An 18,110-nucleotide genomic window follows, 5' to 3' on the forward strand; every position below is an offset into this window, starting at 1 on the left:
CCACCGGCCTCCCCAGCAGCCGCCCCCGTGCACTACACCTGCGCTGCTCGCCGCACCGCGCACACTGGGGGACCCCGCTGCTACTTTTGCGGTCAGCAGAAGCACCCCCGCCAGCGCTGCCCAGCCCGCACCGCGACCTACAAAGCTTGTGGCAAGAAAGGCCACTTTGCAGCGGTGTGCCAGTCCCGAACGCTTGCCGCTATCGCGCCCGTCACCCCCCCCTCACCTCAGCCTATCGCGATTGCACAATGGGCCCTGCTGTCCGCTGCCCCCGACCCCACGTGCGATCAGTGGGCGCCGCCATCTTTCACCGACCCTGCCATGTGCGCATCATGGGCACCGCCATCTTCACCCTCTGCCTCCATGTGCGTTTCATGGGTGCCGCCATCTTTCCCGCTGCCATCTTGTCCTGCCCCCACAGCGTGCGCACCATGGGCGCCACCATCTTGTCCGCCGCCATCTTCTTCCTCACAGGTACTCCAGACGTCGCCATTTTGTCCTCCCTTGGGACGGGACCACGGGACCCGGGCCACTGCCGCTACTCGTTGGACTCGTCAGACTTGTTGGACGATCGCCCGCTACTCGCCTCCGTGCCGCTCGACCAGTCCCGTCCTCGCAACCTGGCACCCTCTTCCACGACGGTGCTCGTCAACGGCCACGTGACCTCCTGCCTCATCGACTCCGGGACCACCGAGAGCTTCATTCACCCGGACACGGTAAGGCGCTACTCCCTTGCGGTCCATCCCGCCAACCGGCAGATCTCCCTGGCCTCCGGATCCCACTCTGTCCCGATCCGGGCTTCTGCCTGGTTAAACTCACTGTACAGAGCGTGGAATTCGACCGTTTCTGCCTGTACATTCTCCCCAACCTCTGCGCGTCACTCTTACTAGGCCTGGATTTTCAATACAACCTCCAGAGCCTCACCCTCAAATTCGGTGGACCCCTACCTCCCCTCACCGTTTGCGGCCTCGCAACCCTCAAGGTTGAGCCTCCCTCCCTCTTTGCCAATCTGACCGCAGATTGCAAGCCCGTCGCCACCAGGAGCAGACGGTACAGCGCCCAGGACAAGACCTTCATCAGGACCGAAGTCCAGCGGCTGCTTCGGGAGGGTATTATCGAGGCCAGCAACAGCCCCTGGAGAGCCCAGGTGGTAGTGGTTAAAACTGGGGAGAAACACAGGATGGTCGTGGACTACAGTCAGACCATCAATCGGTACACGCAGCTCGACGCGTACCCCCTCCCTTGCATTTCTGATATGGTCAATCAGATTGCGCAGTACTAGGTCCTCTCTACAATTGACCTGAAATCCGCTTACCACCAGCTCCCCATCCGTAAATCGGACCGTCCCTACACTGCCTTCGAGGCGGACCTTCGCCTGTATCAATTCCTTAGGGTTCCCTTCGGCGTCACTAACGGGGTCTTGGTATTTCAACGGGAAATGGACCGAATGGTTGACTGGTACGAACTGCGGGCCACGTTTCCGTACTTACACAATGTTGCTATCTGCGGCCATGACCACCAGGACCATGACGCCAACCGTGCTAAATTTCTCCACACTGCATCTCTCCTTAACCTCACGTATAACAAGGAAAAGTGCGTGTTCCGCACAGGCCGTTTGGCGATCCTCGGCTACGTTGTCCAAAACGGACTACTGGGGCCTGATCCCGACCGAATGCGCCCCCTCATGGAGCTTCCCCTCCCCCACTGCCCCAAGGCTCTCAAACGATGCCTGGGGTTCTTTTCTTACTACGCCCAGTGGGTCCCACAATATGTGGACAAGGCCCGCCCGCTAATCCAGTCCACACAATTTCCCCTCACGGCCGAGGCACAACAGGCCTTCGCTTGTATTTGCTCTGACATAGCCAAGGCTGGGATGCACGCAGTAGACGAGACACTGCCCTTCCAAGTAGAGAGCGACGCTTCAGATGTCGCCCTTGCCGCCACGCTGAACCAGGGAGGCAGACCCGTGGCATTCTTTTCCCGCAACCTCCATGGCTCCGAAATTCGACATTCGTCTGTTGAAAAGGAGGCCCAGGCAATCGTTGAAGCGGTGCGGCACTGGAGGCATTACCTGGCCGGCAGGAGATTCACTCTCCTCACTGACCAACGGTCGGTAGCCTTCATGTTCAACAACACGCAGCGGGGCAAGATCAAGAATGATAAAATCTTGCGGTGGAGGATCGAGCTCTCCACCTATAATTACGAGATCTTGTATCGCCCCGGCAAGCTCAACGAGCCCCAGACACCCTCTCCCGAGGTACATGTGCCAGCGCACAAGTGAACCAGCTCCGTGCCTTGCACGAGAGCCTTTGCCATTCGGGGGTCACTCGTTTGTACCACCTAATCAAAGCCCGCAAACTGCCCTACTCCGTCGATGAAGTACGGACAGTCACCAGAGACTGCCAGGTCTGTGCAGAGTGCAAGCCGCACTTCTACCAGCCAGACCGCGCACGCCTAGTGAAAGCGTCCCGCCCCTTTGAACGCCTCAGCATAGATTTCAAAGGGCCCCTCCCCTCCACCGACCGCAACACCTACATCCTTAGTGTGGTCGATGAATTCTCTAGGTTCCCCTTCGCCATCCCATGCCCGGATATGACGTCTGCCACCATCATCAAGGCCCTGGATTCCACATTCGCTCTGTTCGGTTTCCCCGACTACATCCACAGTGACAGGGGATCCTCATTCATGAGCGATGAGCTGCGTCATTTCCTGCTCAGCAGGGGTATCGCCTCCAGCAGGACGACAAGCTACAACCCCCGGGGAAATGGGAAGGGAGAATGGGACAGTATGGAGGGCCGTCCGGTTGGCCCTACGGTCCAGGAACCTCCCAGCCGCTCGCTGGCAACAGGTCCTCCCTGACGCGCTCCATTCCATTCGGTCACTACTGTGCACCGCGACTAACCACACACCCCATGAATGTGTTTTTGCCTTCCCTAGGAAGTCTACATCCGGGGTGTCGCTCCCGACTTGGCTCACGACTCTGGGCCCTGTCCTTCTTCGTAGGCATGTCAGGCACAAGGCAGAACCCTTGGTGGACAAGGTACGCCTGCTCCACGCGAACGCCCAGTATGCCTACGTGGAGTTCCCCGACGGCCGCCAGGACACAGTCTCGCTCCGGGACCTGGCTCCCTCCGGTGCCGATCCCATGCCCGCCCCTTTCCCCCCTGCGCCACCCTCCTTTTCCCCGGCGCCCCCGTATTCGTCCCCACCAGGTCCATCCCTCGTTCCCCCACCCACGCTGGAGGACATGGAAGATTTTGGCTCGCTCTCGGAGTCATCCCGCCACTGGCCAGCGCCGATCTGTCTCAACCTGTGACCGGATTGCCTGATGGACTCTTGGTTTTCTTTTGTTTTGCCCTTGTAAATAGATCACTTTATGTATTATAGTTCCACGTCATCCCCGCCGGACTCATTTTTTACAGGGGGTGAATGGGGTGATCCAACCACTGTATATATGTGTGTACCTGTATTGCAGGATTCTCCCTAGCTCCGTCCACAGGGAGCTGTATAATTATTCGTAAGCTTCACTGAGATGCCATTCTACAGTTGCCACCGGAGGAATAGCATCTCACTGTAATAAAGCCTCTCTTGTACATCACACGAATCTTTGTGTGCAATTGTTAGTGCCACAATCCGCACATTCGTATTTAACTGCCTGCCCTTCACCAACCCTGTCTGGTCCTCATGAATCACCCCCGGGACACAATCCTCAATCCTTGTGGCCAGAACCTTCGCTAACAACTTAGCGTCCACATTGAGAAGCAAAATCAGCCTATACGATCCACAATTCAATGGATCCTTGTCACGCTTCAAAATCAGCGAGATCAGTGCCTGGGACATTGTCGGGGGCAGGGTCCCCTCCTCCCATGCCTCATTAAAAGTTCTCACCAGCAACAGGCCCAGCAGGTCCACATACTCTCTGTAAAATTCAACCGGAAACCCTTCCGGTCCCGGGGCCTTCCCCGCCTGCATGCTCCCCAATCCCTTAACCAGCTCCTCCAGCCCAATCGGCGCCCCCAAACGAGCCACCTGCTCCTCCTCCACCCTCGGGAACCTCAGTTGATCCAAAAACCGCCGCATCCCCTCCCCCTCCACCTACAATTACGAGATTTTGCATCACCACGGTAAGCTCAACGAGCCTCCCAATGCCCTGTCCCAAGGTACATGTGCCAGCGCACAAGTGGACCGACTCCAGACCCTGCACGACGATCTCTGTCACCCAGGAGTCACCCGCTTTTACCACTTCTTTAAGGCCCGAAATCTGCCCTACTCCATCGAGGAAGTCAGGGCTATCACCAGAGACTGCCAGGTCTGTGCGGAATGTAAACCGCACTTCTACCGGCAAGACCATGCGCGCCTGGTGAAGGCCTCCCGCCCCTTTGAACGCCTCAGCGTGGACTTCAAAGGGCCCCTCCCCTCCACCGACCGCAACACGTACTTTCTTAATGTGGTCGGCGAGTATTCCCGATTCCCCTTCGCCGTCCCATGCCCGATATGACGTCTGCCACCGTCATCAAAGCTCTCAACACCATCTTCGCTCTGTTCGGTTTCCCCGCCTACGTCCACAGCGACCGGGGATCCTCATTTATGAGCGATGAGCTGCGCCAGTACCTGCTCAACAGGGGCGTTGCCTCGAGCAGGACGACCAGCTATAACCCCAGGGGAAACGGGCAAGTGGAGCGGGAGAATGAGACGGTCTAGAGGGCCGTCCAGCTGGCCCTACGGTCCAGAAATCACCCGGCCTCCCGCTGGCAGGAGGTCCTCCCCGACGCATTTCACGCCATTCGGTCGCTCCTCTGCACCGCGACTAACGAAACCCCCCATGAACGTCTCTTTGCCTTCCCCAGGAAGTCCATCTCCGGGGTTTCGCTCCCAACGGCAGCTCCAGGACCCGTTCTCCTCCGCAAGCACATGCGGCTCCACAAGGTGGACCCGTTGTTTGAGAGGGTACAGCTACTCCACGCAAACCTGCAGTACACCTACGTAGCGTACCCCAACGGCCGCCAAGGCACAGTCTCCCTCAGGGATCTGGCACCAGCTGGGTCCCCACAAACTCCCCCGCCCCCCCCTCTGCCCAGCACCACCCTCCCTTCTCCCGGTGCAGCCCCCGCTCCAGGACAATCTGTCCTCCCCTTGCTCCCACCCGGGGATGAAGAGGATTTCGACACCCTCCGGAGTCACCGAAGACCAAGCTGACGCCAGAGTCGCCACCAGCACTGCAGCGCTCTCAATGACAGTTCAAGGCGCCCGATCGTCTAAATTTGTAACCTTCTCTGTAATTTTAAAACCAATCTGTATGTATATAGTTTTCTACCACCCCCGCTGGACTCAATTTTAACAGGGGGTGAATGTGGTAGTCACCACTGTTGTATTATATTGTATATATGTGTTTTAGGTAAGGCCTCTGTACTACAGGTACGGGGTAGATCCCTGCCTGCTGGCTCCGCCCAGTAGGTGGAGTATAAATGTGCATGCTCTCCGAACAGCAGCTATTTTGTCAGCTGTTGTAGGAGGCCACACATCTCTATGTAATAAAGCCTCGATTACATTCTACTCTCGTCTCGTCGTAATTGATAGTGCATCAGGTGGGAGCGCGATCGCTAAAACGTAAGCAGGCAATTTAGCCCATAAGGGTCAAATAAAAGTAATTTACGTGGCCTGTCTGCTTTTACAGTTGGTGAGCAGGCCATTTGGCCACGTGGGCTTCACGATTTAGCTGCAATCCTGATCAGGACGGGATGAACTGTCAGGGCTGAGGTCTGTGCTTGATTGTGCTGCCTCGCCACTTGTAGCATAGCTTTGGCATCAATATTTATTTTTCATGGGTCAGAAGCTCCGTTAGACTGCTCAGCAGCGGCTGTCCCCCTGAGGGAGAGATCAGAAACACCAGCCCACACCCTCCCTTTTCTTGATGTTCGCTCACTGCATGACCTACATGGCTGTGCCCAGCCTTTCACAGAGTGCGTCTCATGCTGGATGTCATTAATTGTCCAGCCAGTGTAGAATTGGCATCGCATTGGCAGCCCAACGCATTACACAAGCTTGCCACCCTCCCATTGATTTTGTCTACACCTCCCTCTGCCTCAGGAAGGCAGACAGCATTATCAGAGACCCCTCACACCCAGACTTTGCCCTCTTTCAGACCCTTCCATCAGGCAGAAGATACAGAAGTCTGAAGACCCGCACATCCAGACATAGGAACAGCTTCTTCCCCACAGCTACTAGACTCCTCAATGACTCTCCCTCGGACTGATCCTTTCCCTGTAAGAACATGATTCACGACGCCCTATGCTGCTCTTGCTCATGTATTGCTTTGTTTGGCCCTTGTTCCGCACTGTAACCAATCACTATTTGTTGATGTACCATTTGTCAATGTACTCTGTCGATTATTCTTTAGTCTACTATGTACGTACTGTATAAGTTCCCTCGGCCGCAGAAAAATACTTTACACTGTACTTCAGTACATGTGACAATAAATATCAATCAATCAAGCAATTGTGCTCCCGGACCGACCATGGCCCAGGAACACGTTTCCCGTCTGCTTCCAGGCCACTGAATGTGCGCGCCCAACGGACTAAAACGTCAGGCTCCTCATAAAAATTGGCTACTTTAAATTCTAGCTGGTTTAAGCATTAATAACAGCAACAATTGCATATAGAACACCTTTAAATTGTTCCAAGGGGCCTCACAGGATCACTGTCAAACAGAAATTGACAAGAGTGTCAAAAGGAGATAGCTGGACAGACGGTCTTCTCTTTTAGTGGGAGTTCCGTTATCTTTCCTACCACCAATGTCAAATTGACTAGTCTGCAATTCTGCACATATTCTATCTCCATAGGTCTAACATTAGCTATCTGCCAGTCATATGTCATCGCATTTTTTACTAATAAATAATTAAGTACGTGTAATAGTGCCTCTGCCATCTCTTCCTTAGATGAAATCCATCCAGACCTACAATTTTTATCCTGTTTTGAGTTTGCTTAGTTTATTTAATATTTCTCCAGTTTTTAAATGAGGTTACATAATTTCTAATCTCATCTCCATCTGCTCCATCTCCCTGGTAAATACAGAAACAAAGTAATTAATTCCTGGTTCTGCCATTTTGTTGTCGCCCCCTCCCCTATGATTTTTATCCTGTTCATTTCCTAGCGACCCTATTCTCGCCCTGTCTCTTTTTTAACTTAATTACATTTTGTGAATAATTCCATTTTTTATGTACTCTTAATGTCAGGCTTACTTTCAGCACTTTACCCTTAGGTTACTGAGAAACCAAGATGACGGATTGAAACACTTTCAAAAAACTATTCTCAGCCATTTAATTGCCTTTCTGTTTGGCAATTGTTAATTGGTACTTTTTCTTGCTACTTACTTGTAATTACATAGTGGTACCATGACAGTCTTCACTGGAAGCAGGGTGCAATTACAGAGAGATAGGTTTGCTGAGGCAGTTTCATTATGAATGTGGACATATTACTTTACATACAAGGATGTAAAATCTTTAATATTCCGTAGATAATGCAGTTCGCATTCTGTGTCATTGTTCTTGGAAAAAAATAAAATAAAATGATCTTCCTTCCTGCAATTGTCTCTTTCAGACCCGCTAATGGGTCCTGTGTCACTCACTAGCTCTTCATGTTTGACATATTGCTCTCTCTGTAACATTGACATTTTTTCCATTGTCTCTTTGTCTCCAAATGTTGTTTTTATTTTTGACTGCCTGTGCAAAGATTTGTTCCAGGCATTTAACACCATGCAGTCAACTTGTGAGTAAGTGCAGCTATTTATTCGGAACAGTTTAATTTTTGTAGATTTCCTGTGAAATAAATATTACTTTTATCAGAAAAAAAAAAACATCTGGGGAAACAGCCAAAATTGTGGCTGAACCCAGCTTTACAAAATTATCTTTGTAGTTTAATTAGTTGCTTCTTGCTATACGAAACTAGAATAGTAGCTTCATGAATATTTGGCAGTTTGATTACTCAGATTTATGCAGCTTACTTGTTCCTCGTTGTTACTGACTGCTTCTGATTTGTTCATGAATAGTCAGTTGGATGTCCAACAAATATTGCACACTTTAACCAATCATTTTTTTTTGTAATAGAGGTGTGAGGTCCATTGTCTTTGAAATATATGACACAACAGACATAGGCTAGACATGACTTTTATTTTTATATATATATATTGCTGAAAGGATCATTAAACCTCCAAAACACAGATATCAGAGAGTTTTCTCATCTTTGGTTACTTTGACAACTTCTTTATTAAACATGGCTACTTTGTTAATATTTTATTAATATCACAAATCTCTTTTAAAGAAATGGACTTTGAGGGAAATGGAAGGCTTTAAAAATGAAATACACGCCATCATTTTGACCAGTTTAGCCTTTAAAGGACGAGCCACTGTTTGGAGAATAGACTGGAACTCTGGGTTATGTGAAGGTGCTTGAGCATAATTGAATTACATTTAGAAATGAAATGAAAATCGCTTATTGTCACAAGTAGGCTTCAAATGAAGTTACTGTGAAAAGCCCCTAGTCGCCACATTCCGGCGCCTGTTCGGGGAGGCTGGTACAGGATTTGAACCGTGCTGCTGGCCTGCCTTGGTCTGCTTTCAAAGCCAGCGATTTAGCCCTGTGCTAAACCAGCCCCTTAATGACAACTAGAAGACAAATATTCTGGAAACAAAATAATTTACGATTCATAGTTACTAATAGAAGCACTGTAAAAATAATCTCCTGGATAAATCATAATCACAATCAACATAAATCAGTCTTTTTGAGGTGCCACCCTAGTTATTAATGAAAGCCCCTTAACATCAATCGAATAAACAAGATTTCAATCTTGTAATGTGTGACCTCCTTTTGTCTGTGGTTTAAATTCGGAGGGTTATGTGTCTTGCTGCACATCTTGATTAATACTAGATAGCTCAGACCTTTCAAGATGGATTTCGAGATGTCAAAGTGGCTGCAAAGCACAAATAGCAATCAGACATAATTAAGGTTCACAGATAAGTGCTTCATTTATCAGTGGACTACATCAGAAAATGCACTGATTTTCAGTGAGCTTCCATCCAAATTAAATCTCTAGTGGCCCAGACGTTCTTGGTGTTCTTCGCAAATAATGGAAATTTAACCCATTACGGTTATGCTTAAGCTACCACATTGTGTAGTAATTTCCAAGTTACCTCAACATAACAACAATCGTTCAGGAGTTGGGTACAAATCTGAATATACTGAAGCTGGGAGGTGTAAGATATTGTAGTGTTCAGTTGACATCCTGCCTGTGAGTATATAGATTTGCTTATACTTTTTGTCAATATTCATTAAATTAAGGTATTAATTCATCTATGCTGTCAAAATTACATGATTTGGTTTAACCTCAATTAATCCAACAAATTGGTTTTCCTCCAATTGGTATGGTTGTGGCAGGATGGAATTTCTGTCTGCCAATATAACTCTGCTGCTGAGTGTGGTGAATGTGATTCACACCGGATTATAATCTGACATGTGTCTATATTGTAAGTGCAGTTGCACTACCTGACCACCAGGGGGAGTAGCTCTGGGAATGCTCAAGAATTGTACTGGGCTTCTCACTTGGCTCCGCCCAGGACTTCTCCCCCTGGAGCTGCTGTATAAAGATCAGTGCCACATGGTCAGCCGGCCAGTTCACCGAAAGTTCAATGGCTAACAGGCTGGCTCTGTTGTGAGTATATTAAAACCGCTATTCTAATCCTACAAGCACGTGTCCGTAGAATTGTCGGTTCCAACACTGAGTTAAGTAGAGCAGATTACACATGTCACTTTGAACCCTGTCTCACTCTGATTACTGATTGGAACAGAACTGATGGCATCAATGTCCCATATTGTGTGGTTGGTAGCAAAGGGACAGCCGTCACCAGTAAGTAGCCTTGAAGAAAGTTGCCCATAAAAATATGACAACCTCTGTGATGTTGATTTCCTGTATTACAATGTCATTTTCATTCTGGTATCATCCGTAAGGGATCTCTGGTGACCAAGATCAGTGAAATCATCAAGCAGGCGGAACCAAATTGAAGTGTTATCACAGACAGCAAACCAAGAATTAAAAAGCACTGATTATCACTAACTTTTTAATTATTTTGCAGACAGCAAAGTACATAGAAAATAGGAGAATAAAAATCCTTCGAGTCTGCCTCACCATTCAATATGATCATGGTTGATCCTCCATCTCAACACCATACTCCCACACTCTCCACATACCCCATGATGCATTTAGAGTCTTAAATATTGACTTGGCCCCCACAGCCTTCAGTGGTCGTGAATTCCATAAATCCATCATCCTCTGAGTTAAGAGGTTTCACCTCATCCCAGTCCTAAATGGCTTACCTTGTACCCTTGTTCTAGATGCCCAGGGGTAGGACTCTACCCCTGCATCCAGTATGTCCAGCTCTGTCAGAATTTTATACATCTCAATGAGATCCCTTCACATTCTTCTAAACTCCAGTGAATACAGGCCTAGGCAACCCAATCTCTTCTCAAATGACAATACTGCCATCCCAGCAATCAGTCTGGGAAACTTTCACTGCACCCCCTCTATGGCAAGTATATTCTTTACACTTATCCACATTATACAGGAACTACTTTGTATTTAGCTACTTACTCAACTTGTCTAAATCACCTTAAAGCCTCTTAACATGCTCCTCATCACTTACATTCCCATCACGTTTGTTGTCCAGCAAACATGGAAATATTACATTTGGTTCCTTCATTAATTCATTGATGTATATTGTGAATACTGGGGCCCAAGCACTGGGACCCCACTCGTCCCTATTTGTCACATCAAAAAATACCCAAGCATTCTTACTCTGTTTCCTGTCTGCTAACCAATACTCAATCCATGCCAATAAATTACCCCAATCCCATGTCCTTTAATTTTCTGCACTGATCTCTTATGTGGGACTTTATCAAAAGCTTCCTGAAAATCCAAATACACCATGTCCACTGGTTCTCCATTATTTATTCTGCTGTTTGTGTCCTCAAAAAACTTCAGTAGGCTTTGCCAATCACAATTTCCCTTTTATAAATCCATGTTGACTTTGCCCAATCCCGTTGATATAGATTGGGACATACACGTTGCATTGAGATGGAAGCTGCAATATCATAAAAAAACATTTTTTTAAATTGTTACTTAAAAAATCTGTGGACTTTTAAAAATTGTGTAATGGAGAGAACAACACTCCAAACTTTTATAATTAGATTTTCAATGTCAAAGAGGTTGTTCAACAGAAATTAAGGGTGGAACAGAACTTCCCGCCTGAGGTCAATGGACTTTTAAATGGGCCTCATCCCATCCATGGGGGATTCTTGCGGCGAGTGCAGCTGCAAAATCCCACCCTATTCTGTGAATGTGTGGAGGATCACCGACAGCAACTTCAGGATTTCCGTGTTAAACTGTGCATATGTGAAAGCCAAAAGTTGCTGTCAGTTCCACAGAGTAAAGATGGTGAATGATAACAGTTTTGCTGCTGTGACAATATTGGTGAATACCTGCATCATACGTTGGGCCCAATTCTCCCCCAAAATTAAGTTAATTTGCGGCGGGTTTTTCAGGGAGTTTTCCGCTGGCTTTGCCAGCGAGTCCCCCACCACTATTCAATTACACTTTGTCACTTTTTGGGGCCCTAGGGAGTTTCTCACCGGTTTAGCCAACATTTGGAATTTTCTTTTTTAGCACTGGGTTCTGAACTCAGAGATTGGACCGCCATTTTGAAAGGATGTCCCAATCCACCCCGTTATGGGGTTCCTGGGTGTCCCCCCTCTTCAGTCCCTCCCCAAGCCCCCTTACAGCACCCCCACCCTTCCAGGGCCCCCACCCATCACTCCCCTCAACTTCCTGGAGGCCCCTACTTACTTGCTCTACACTTTCCCACCCTTTATACCCCCCCCCCCCGCCCCCTCTACCAGCATTTTATGGGCAAGCCCTCCTCGCCCCTGGTCCTTGGCAATACCACCCAGGAACTAAGGCACCCTTGCACTACCACCCTGGCACCCAGGCAGTGCTCTTGCCAGTTTGGCAGTGCCATCTGGGCACCTTGGCACTGCCAGAGTGGAGTGAGAAGATGCCACCTGTGTAATGCCAACATTCCCACATTCCAGGGGAAGGGGGCCACCCTGCACTTACCCTGACCACCCTGAGGTCTCCGGTGGCCCTGGAAAGCCCACGGGTGCCGTTCCACCTGGTCCATTTTGTGTCGACCAGCGCAGATTGGTGCCTGGCTGCAGCCTCCCTGGGGAGGCCGATGAATCGAAGGAGGCCGGTGGAGACTGTTCAGGTAGGTCTATAACCTACTTCCGTGAGCGTCCTTCGGTCCCGCACATTTGGGGTGGGTTTCTGACTCCGACATCACACAGGACTTCGGAGGACTTCAGGACTTGCGAGGTGCAGAGGCTGTCGGGAGGTTCGCTGCAGGCCTCTCCCGGTATTCTCCGGCCATGTTGCGCTCAATCGAGAGCCCAGCGCGACTGGAGATTCGCACCCAGTCTTTTCAATCACCAAACATGGCGAAGTGGGCCAAATGTTACTTCAGAGCCTGATTTGTTGCCTGCAAGTCAATGAGTGAATAGGACCAGAAGACACTGCAGGAGGAAGTGACTTAGCGGGGACCAATCCTCCCAGTGCCCAATTCCAGTCTCCACCTTTTCTGGTCAGGATTTGTTGGTTTTTTTCCCTCTTTACACAATGAGAGCATGAATGTTATGAGGCCAATGTCCTATGCACATTCCTTCGTTGTTAAGGTTGTCTTTAAAGATAGAAGAGAAGTGGAAGATTGCAATTGGAAGATTGCAGGAAGTAATATAAAATGATTTTCAAATGTCAGTATATAATAATATAATAATAATCTTTATTGTCACAAGTAGGCTTACATTGCAATGAAGTTACTGTGAAAAGCCCCAAGTCGCTACAATCCGGCTCCTGTTCGGGCACACAGAGGGAGAATTCAGAATGTCCAAATTATCTAACAACACGTCTTTCGGGACTGTGGGAGGAAACTGGGGCACCCGGAGGAAACCCACGCACACACGGGGAGGATGTGCAGACTCCGCACAGACAGTGACCCAGCCGGGAATCAAACCTGGGACCCTGCTGCTGTGAAGCCACAGTGCTAACCACTATGCTCCCGTGCTGCCCTAGCTCTTAGTGGGCAGAATTTTTATTCCCCAGATCCCGATCCCACTGTCAGGATGAAATGGGATGAGGAACCCACAAATGCAGGCAGTGGAACATGTGGAGCGAGTTGGATGGGTGCACTCTTCACACTGCCCACCCTACAGCTTTGAAACATTGTCAAAGGTACAATCTAAACCCAGGTCTGTTCTTGTTTTATAGGTCTCATATTCCTCCTGGATGAGAAGAAAGTGCTTGAATTTTGCTGCCAGATCTCTGCTAATGCTGCACTATAGTGAGTCATAAGGAAATGCAGAACAGTGACAGCCGTCTGACATCCCTTCTCTCTGGATGTCAGCTTCTCAGAATGACAAGGCTAGGATCAGAAACGCATTATGTGAGGAAACAGTCCATGGAAATACACTAAGGTTTGAAATGAAAGGTGTTGAATGCCATGCTGCCCTTAGTGATTTTCATTCTTTGACAATTCTATTGTGGATTTCGTTCAAAAAATAAGATTTAAAGATTTTTTTCACCTTTAAAGTAACAAGTTGGAATGTGGATGCAGGCTCTGTGTAAGAAGCTCTGGCTTTCTGTTGTGTACAGACAGCTGTATTGTATAAAATAAATTATACATGGCATCATGGTGACCTAGATTTGTTCTGTCAGAAATCTCTGGACCGAGAACAAATTTTCATTGGTTGAAATAAACAAAGAAGAAACTGCAATAAAGACCAATGCTGATGAGCAATGTAACTTGTGTTGGTTTAAGTATGCAATGCACTCACAAAATGATCCATCTTCAGAAACAATCTCACAGACTAATATGACCGGGTTGGGACAAAAAGGAGGCCACATGAAAGATTGATAGAGAATGTAAAACAAGCAGAAGGGGAAACAGGTGAAAGATTATAGTGACTAATAGAACATCAACCAGGCATTCTTCAAAAGCTCCATTCGTGCAGTAAAAGCAAACATCTGCATGTGACAAATGCTGCTTCAGCTGATGATGTTTACCATGAGTGGTGCTCCCTGCCCTCACCAGCCTCTTGGTTCACTTTCTGACTCTCCTTGTTAAACCTAATTAGTTACAAGCTAAAGAATAATATCGATTTGACTCCCCTATTAGCTGGAAACACCTCTTCTGAATATGCTTGTTTACTATTGAGTATTTAATACCATGCATTTGATCAATTCCATCTTTTAGCACCAGCTCCTTTGAACTTGTCAGAATGGAACCTCATTGAATAAAAACCCTTCCATGTGTCAGCACTTCAATCAGTGGCTAACACTGTTGCTTCACAGCACCAGGGACCCGGGTTCGATGCCCGGCTTGGGTCACTGTCTGTGCGGAGTCTGCACGTTCTCCCCCATGTCTGCGTGTGTTTCCTCCGGGTGCTCCGGTTTCCTCCCACAAGTCCCAAAAGTAGTGCCCGTTAGGAGAATTGGACGTTCTGAATTTTCCCTCAGTGTGCCGTAGGTGATTTTCACAGTAACTTCGGTGCAGCGTTAATGTAAGTCTACTTGTGACACTAGTAAAGATTATTATTATTGGTTTGTCAGCAGTATGAAGTAGAAGCTGCTACCAAAGCTTGCCTTGAACTCCCCATTGTAAAAAACGCACTTTCCCCGTTCACGTCTCTTATTCAACACAAGTCACGTTGAATAGCCATGTGTTCCTCAGCACTGCGAGTGCCATGAAAAGTGTGGTTAAACGCATTCGCTCGGGGACCTTGTTCCCTTTTGGGAAGATCGCGCCCCCATAATGTGGTAACTTTTTTTTTGTTCACGAGATGTGGACATCACTGGCTGTACCAGCTTTCATTGTCCATCCCTACTTGTTGTTGAGAAGGTGGTGGCGAGCTGCCTTCTTGAAGCACTGCAGACGCTGTGGTGTAGGTACACCAAATGTGCTGTTAGAAAGGGGATTCCAGAATTTTGACTCAGTGACAATGAAGAAATGGTGATATAGTTCCAAGTCAAGATCATCTGTTGCTGGGAGGGGAACTTGCAGGCGGTGGTGTTCCCATTGCATCTGCTGTCCGTGTCCTTTTAGGTGCTGTCAAATGGAGCCTTGGTGAGTCCTGCAATGCATCTTGTAGATGGTGCATATTGGGCTACTGTACATGCATTGGAGGGAGGGAATGTTTATGGATGGGGTGTCAATCAAGCGGTTTGCTTTGTCCTGGATGGTGCTTTTTGAGTGTTGTTGGAGTTGCACTCATCCAGGCAAGTAGAGAGTATTCATCACACTCCTGACTTGTGCCTTATAGATGATGAACAGGTTTGGACAGTCAGGAGGTGAGTTACTCTCTGCAAAATTTCCAGCCCTGACCTATTCTTGTAGCCACAGTATTTATATGACTGGTCCAGTTGTGTTCTTGTCAATGGTAACTCAAGGATAGTGAAAATCGCTTATTGTCACAAGTAGGCTTCAAATGAAGTTACTGTGAAAAGCCCCTAGTCGCCACATTCCGGCGCCTGTTCGGGGAGGCTGGTACGGGAATTGAACCATGCTGCTGGCCTGCCTTGGTCTGCTTTCAAAGCCAGTGATTTAGCCCAGTGTGCTAAACCAGCCCCTGTGGGGATTCATCAATGGTGATGCCATTAGATTCTGGATAGATTCTCTCTTGTTGGTGGTCACCTTGGTGGCATGAATGTTACTTGCCACTTGTCAGCCCAAGACAGGATATTGTCCAAGTCATGCTGCATTTGGACATAGACTGCTTCAGTATTTGAGGCGTCATGAATGGTGCTGAACATGGTTCAATTTGAGGAACTTCTGCAGGGATATCTTGGGACTGAGATGATTGGCTTCCAGCAACCACAACCACTTTCCTTTGTGCGAGGTGTGACTTCAACCACTGGAGAGTTTTCCCCCTGATTCCCATGGCTTAGTTTTGCTAGGGCTCCTCGAGGCTGCCTTGAAGTTATACTCAAATGCTGCCTCAATATCAAGGCTTGTAACTCTCAACACATCTCTTGAGTTTTGTTCTTTTGCCTATGTTTGGACCAATAAGGTCAGGAGCTGAGTGGCCCTAGCAGAATCCAAACTGATGAACAGTGAGCAGGTTATTGCTGAGTAAGTACTGCCTGATAACACTGTAAATGACCACCTCCATCACTTTGCTGATGATTGGGAGTAGATAGATGGGGTAGTAATTGTCCAGGTTGGATTTGTCCTGCTTTTTGCAGACAGGACCTACCCGGGCAATTTTCCCACATTGCCAGATAGCTGCCAGTTTTGACGTTCTAATGGAACAACTTGTCTAGGACAGGTGGCTAATTCTAGAGCACAAGACTTCTGTATTATTGTCGGATCTTTGCAGTATCTAGTGCCTTCAGCCATTTCTTTATATAAGGTGGAATTAATCGAATTAGCTGAAGACTGATGATATCTGTGATGCTGGAGATCTCAAGAGGAGGATAAAATAGATTGTCCACTTGGAATATCTGGCTGAAGATAGTTGCAAATATTTCAGCCTTGTCTTTTGATGTGTCACTGATGTGCACTCCCAAATCTTTGAGGATGAGGATATTTGTTGAGCCAGTTAGTTGTTTAATTGTCCACCACCATTCACTTCTGAATGTGGCGGGACTACAGAGCTTAGATCTTCGCTATTGGTTGTGGGATTACTTAGCTCTGTCTATTACATGCCGTTTCCACTGTTTTTGTGCAAGTAGTCCTGTGTTGTAGCTTCACCAGGTTCATTCCTCATTTTTAGGTATGCTTGCTGCTGATCCTGGCATGCCTTCCTGCACTCTTCATTAAACAATGGGTTGATGATAATGGTAGAGTGGGGGATATGCCAGACTATGAGTTTACAGATTGTGGTTGACCAGAGTGCCTCATGGATGTCCAACTCATGCATTGCCATATCTGTTCAAAATCTATCCCATTTAGCAGTGGTAGTGCTACACAACACAATAGAGGGTATCCTCAAGTGAAATTGATACTTTGTCTCCACAAGGACTGCGTGTGGTCACTCTTACAAATGTTACCATGGACAGATACATCTGCAACTCATTGAACTGTTCTGTTCTCTAACATCCAAATGTGCGGACTTTGCATCACATGGAGGAGGAGGAGGATACCCACTCCCGGTGGCTGTCATGGTCACCACAGCCCTGAACATTTACATCTCAGGATCATTCCAGGGCTCGAGCGACATCTCAAAGGCTACAGCCCATAAGTGCATCTATGAGATCACGAATGCCCTGTTTGCCCAGGCAGCTAACTATATAAACTTTCACATGGCCCAGGCTCAACAAGAGGCCCAGGCAACAGGATTCTCCACCATTAATGGGATGCCCCAGGTTAAGGGGGTAATAGATGACACGCATGTCATCTTGTGCGCACCGGGCCATTTGGGAGTGCTCTATATCATAAGGAAGGGGTTCCACTCCCTAAACACCCAACTCGTGTGTGACCACCATATGAAGATCATGCACGAGTGTGCATATTTCCCAGGGAGTGTGCACAAGAGCTACTTCCTTGGGTAATCGATCTCCGGCCTCTTCGAGGATCACCCCAAGATGGCTGGTTGGTTCTTGGGTGAGGACCTGGCTAATGATACCAGTACAGATGCTAGTAACCAATGCGGAGATCTGATACAATGAGCCCCATGTGGCAACTGGGCTCTCATTCAGCGGTGCATTGGACAGCTCAAAATGCGGTTCTGATGCCTAGACCACTCTGGTGATGCACTGCAGAGCACCCTTCCAGAGGTCACCCGCTTCGTGGTGGTCTTCTGTGCCCTCCACAACCTGACACAGCAGTGAGGCAATGTGCTGGAGGTGGAGGAACATGTGGCGACTCCGAAGAGGGGCTGGAGGACGGGCTCGGGGAGGACGTGCTGGACCAGCCAGACAATGGAGGACAGCTGGTAGCGGTGAGGGTCCGGCAACCCGGGAGGGCCAGGGAGGCCCTCATCCCCGCCCGCTTCACATAGGACGTCCCCCACCTC

At 48.3% G+C, this 18,110-nt stretch overlaps 1 protein-coding gene across 1 annotated transcript in view; it reads left to right on the plus strand.

The window, feature by feature from the left end:
* Positions 1–13,523, plus strand: part of dhrs7 (dehydrogenase/reductase (SDR family) member 7) — a 156,381-nt gene extending 142,858 nt beyond the window's left edge. The window contains exon 8 of the mRNA XM_038775810.1: positions 13,366–13,523. Coding sequence (XP_038631738.1) covers positions 13,366–13,449 — 84 coding nt within the window. The 3' untranslated portion in view covers positions 13,450–13,523. The remainder of the gene's footprint in view (positions 1–13,365) is intronic.
* Positions 13,524–18,110: the final 4,587 nt, after the last annotated feature.

This window comes from Scyliorhinus canicula, chromosome 2 (genome assembly GCF_902713615.1).
Source record: "Scyliorhinus canicula chromosome 2, sScyCan1.1, whole genome shotgun sequence".
In the NCBI taxonomy this organism is placed as follows: Eukaryota; Metazoa; Chordata; class Chondrichthyes; order Carcharhiniformes; family Scyliorhinidae; genus Scyliorhinus; species Scyliorhinus canicula.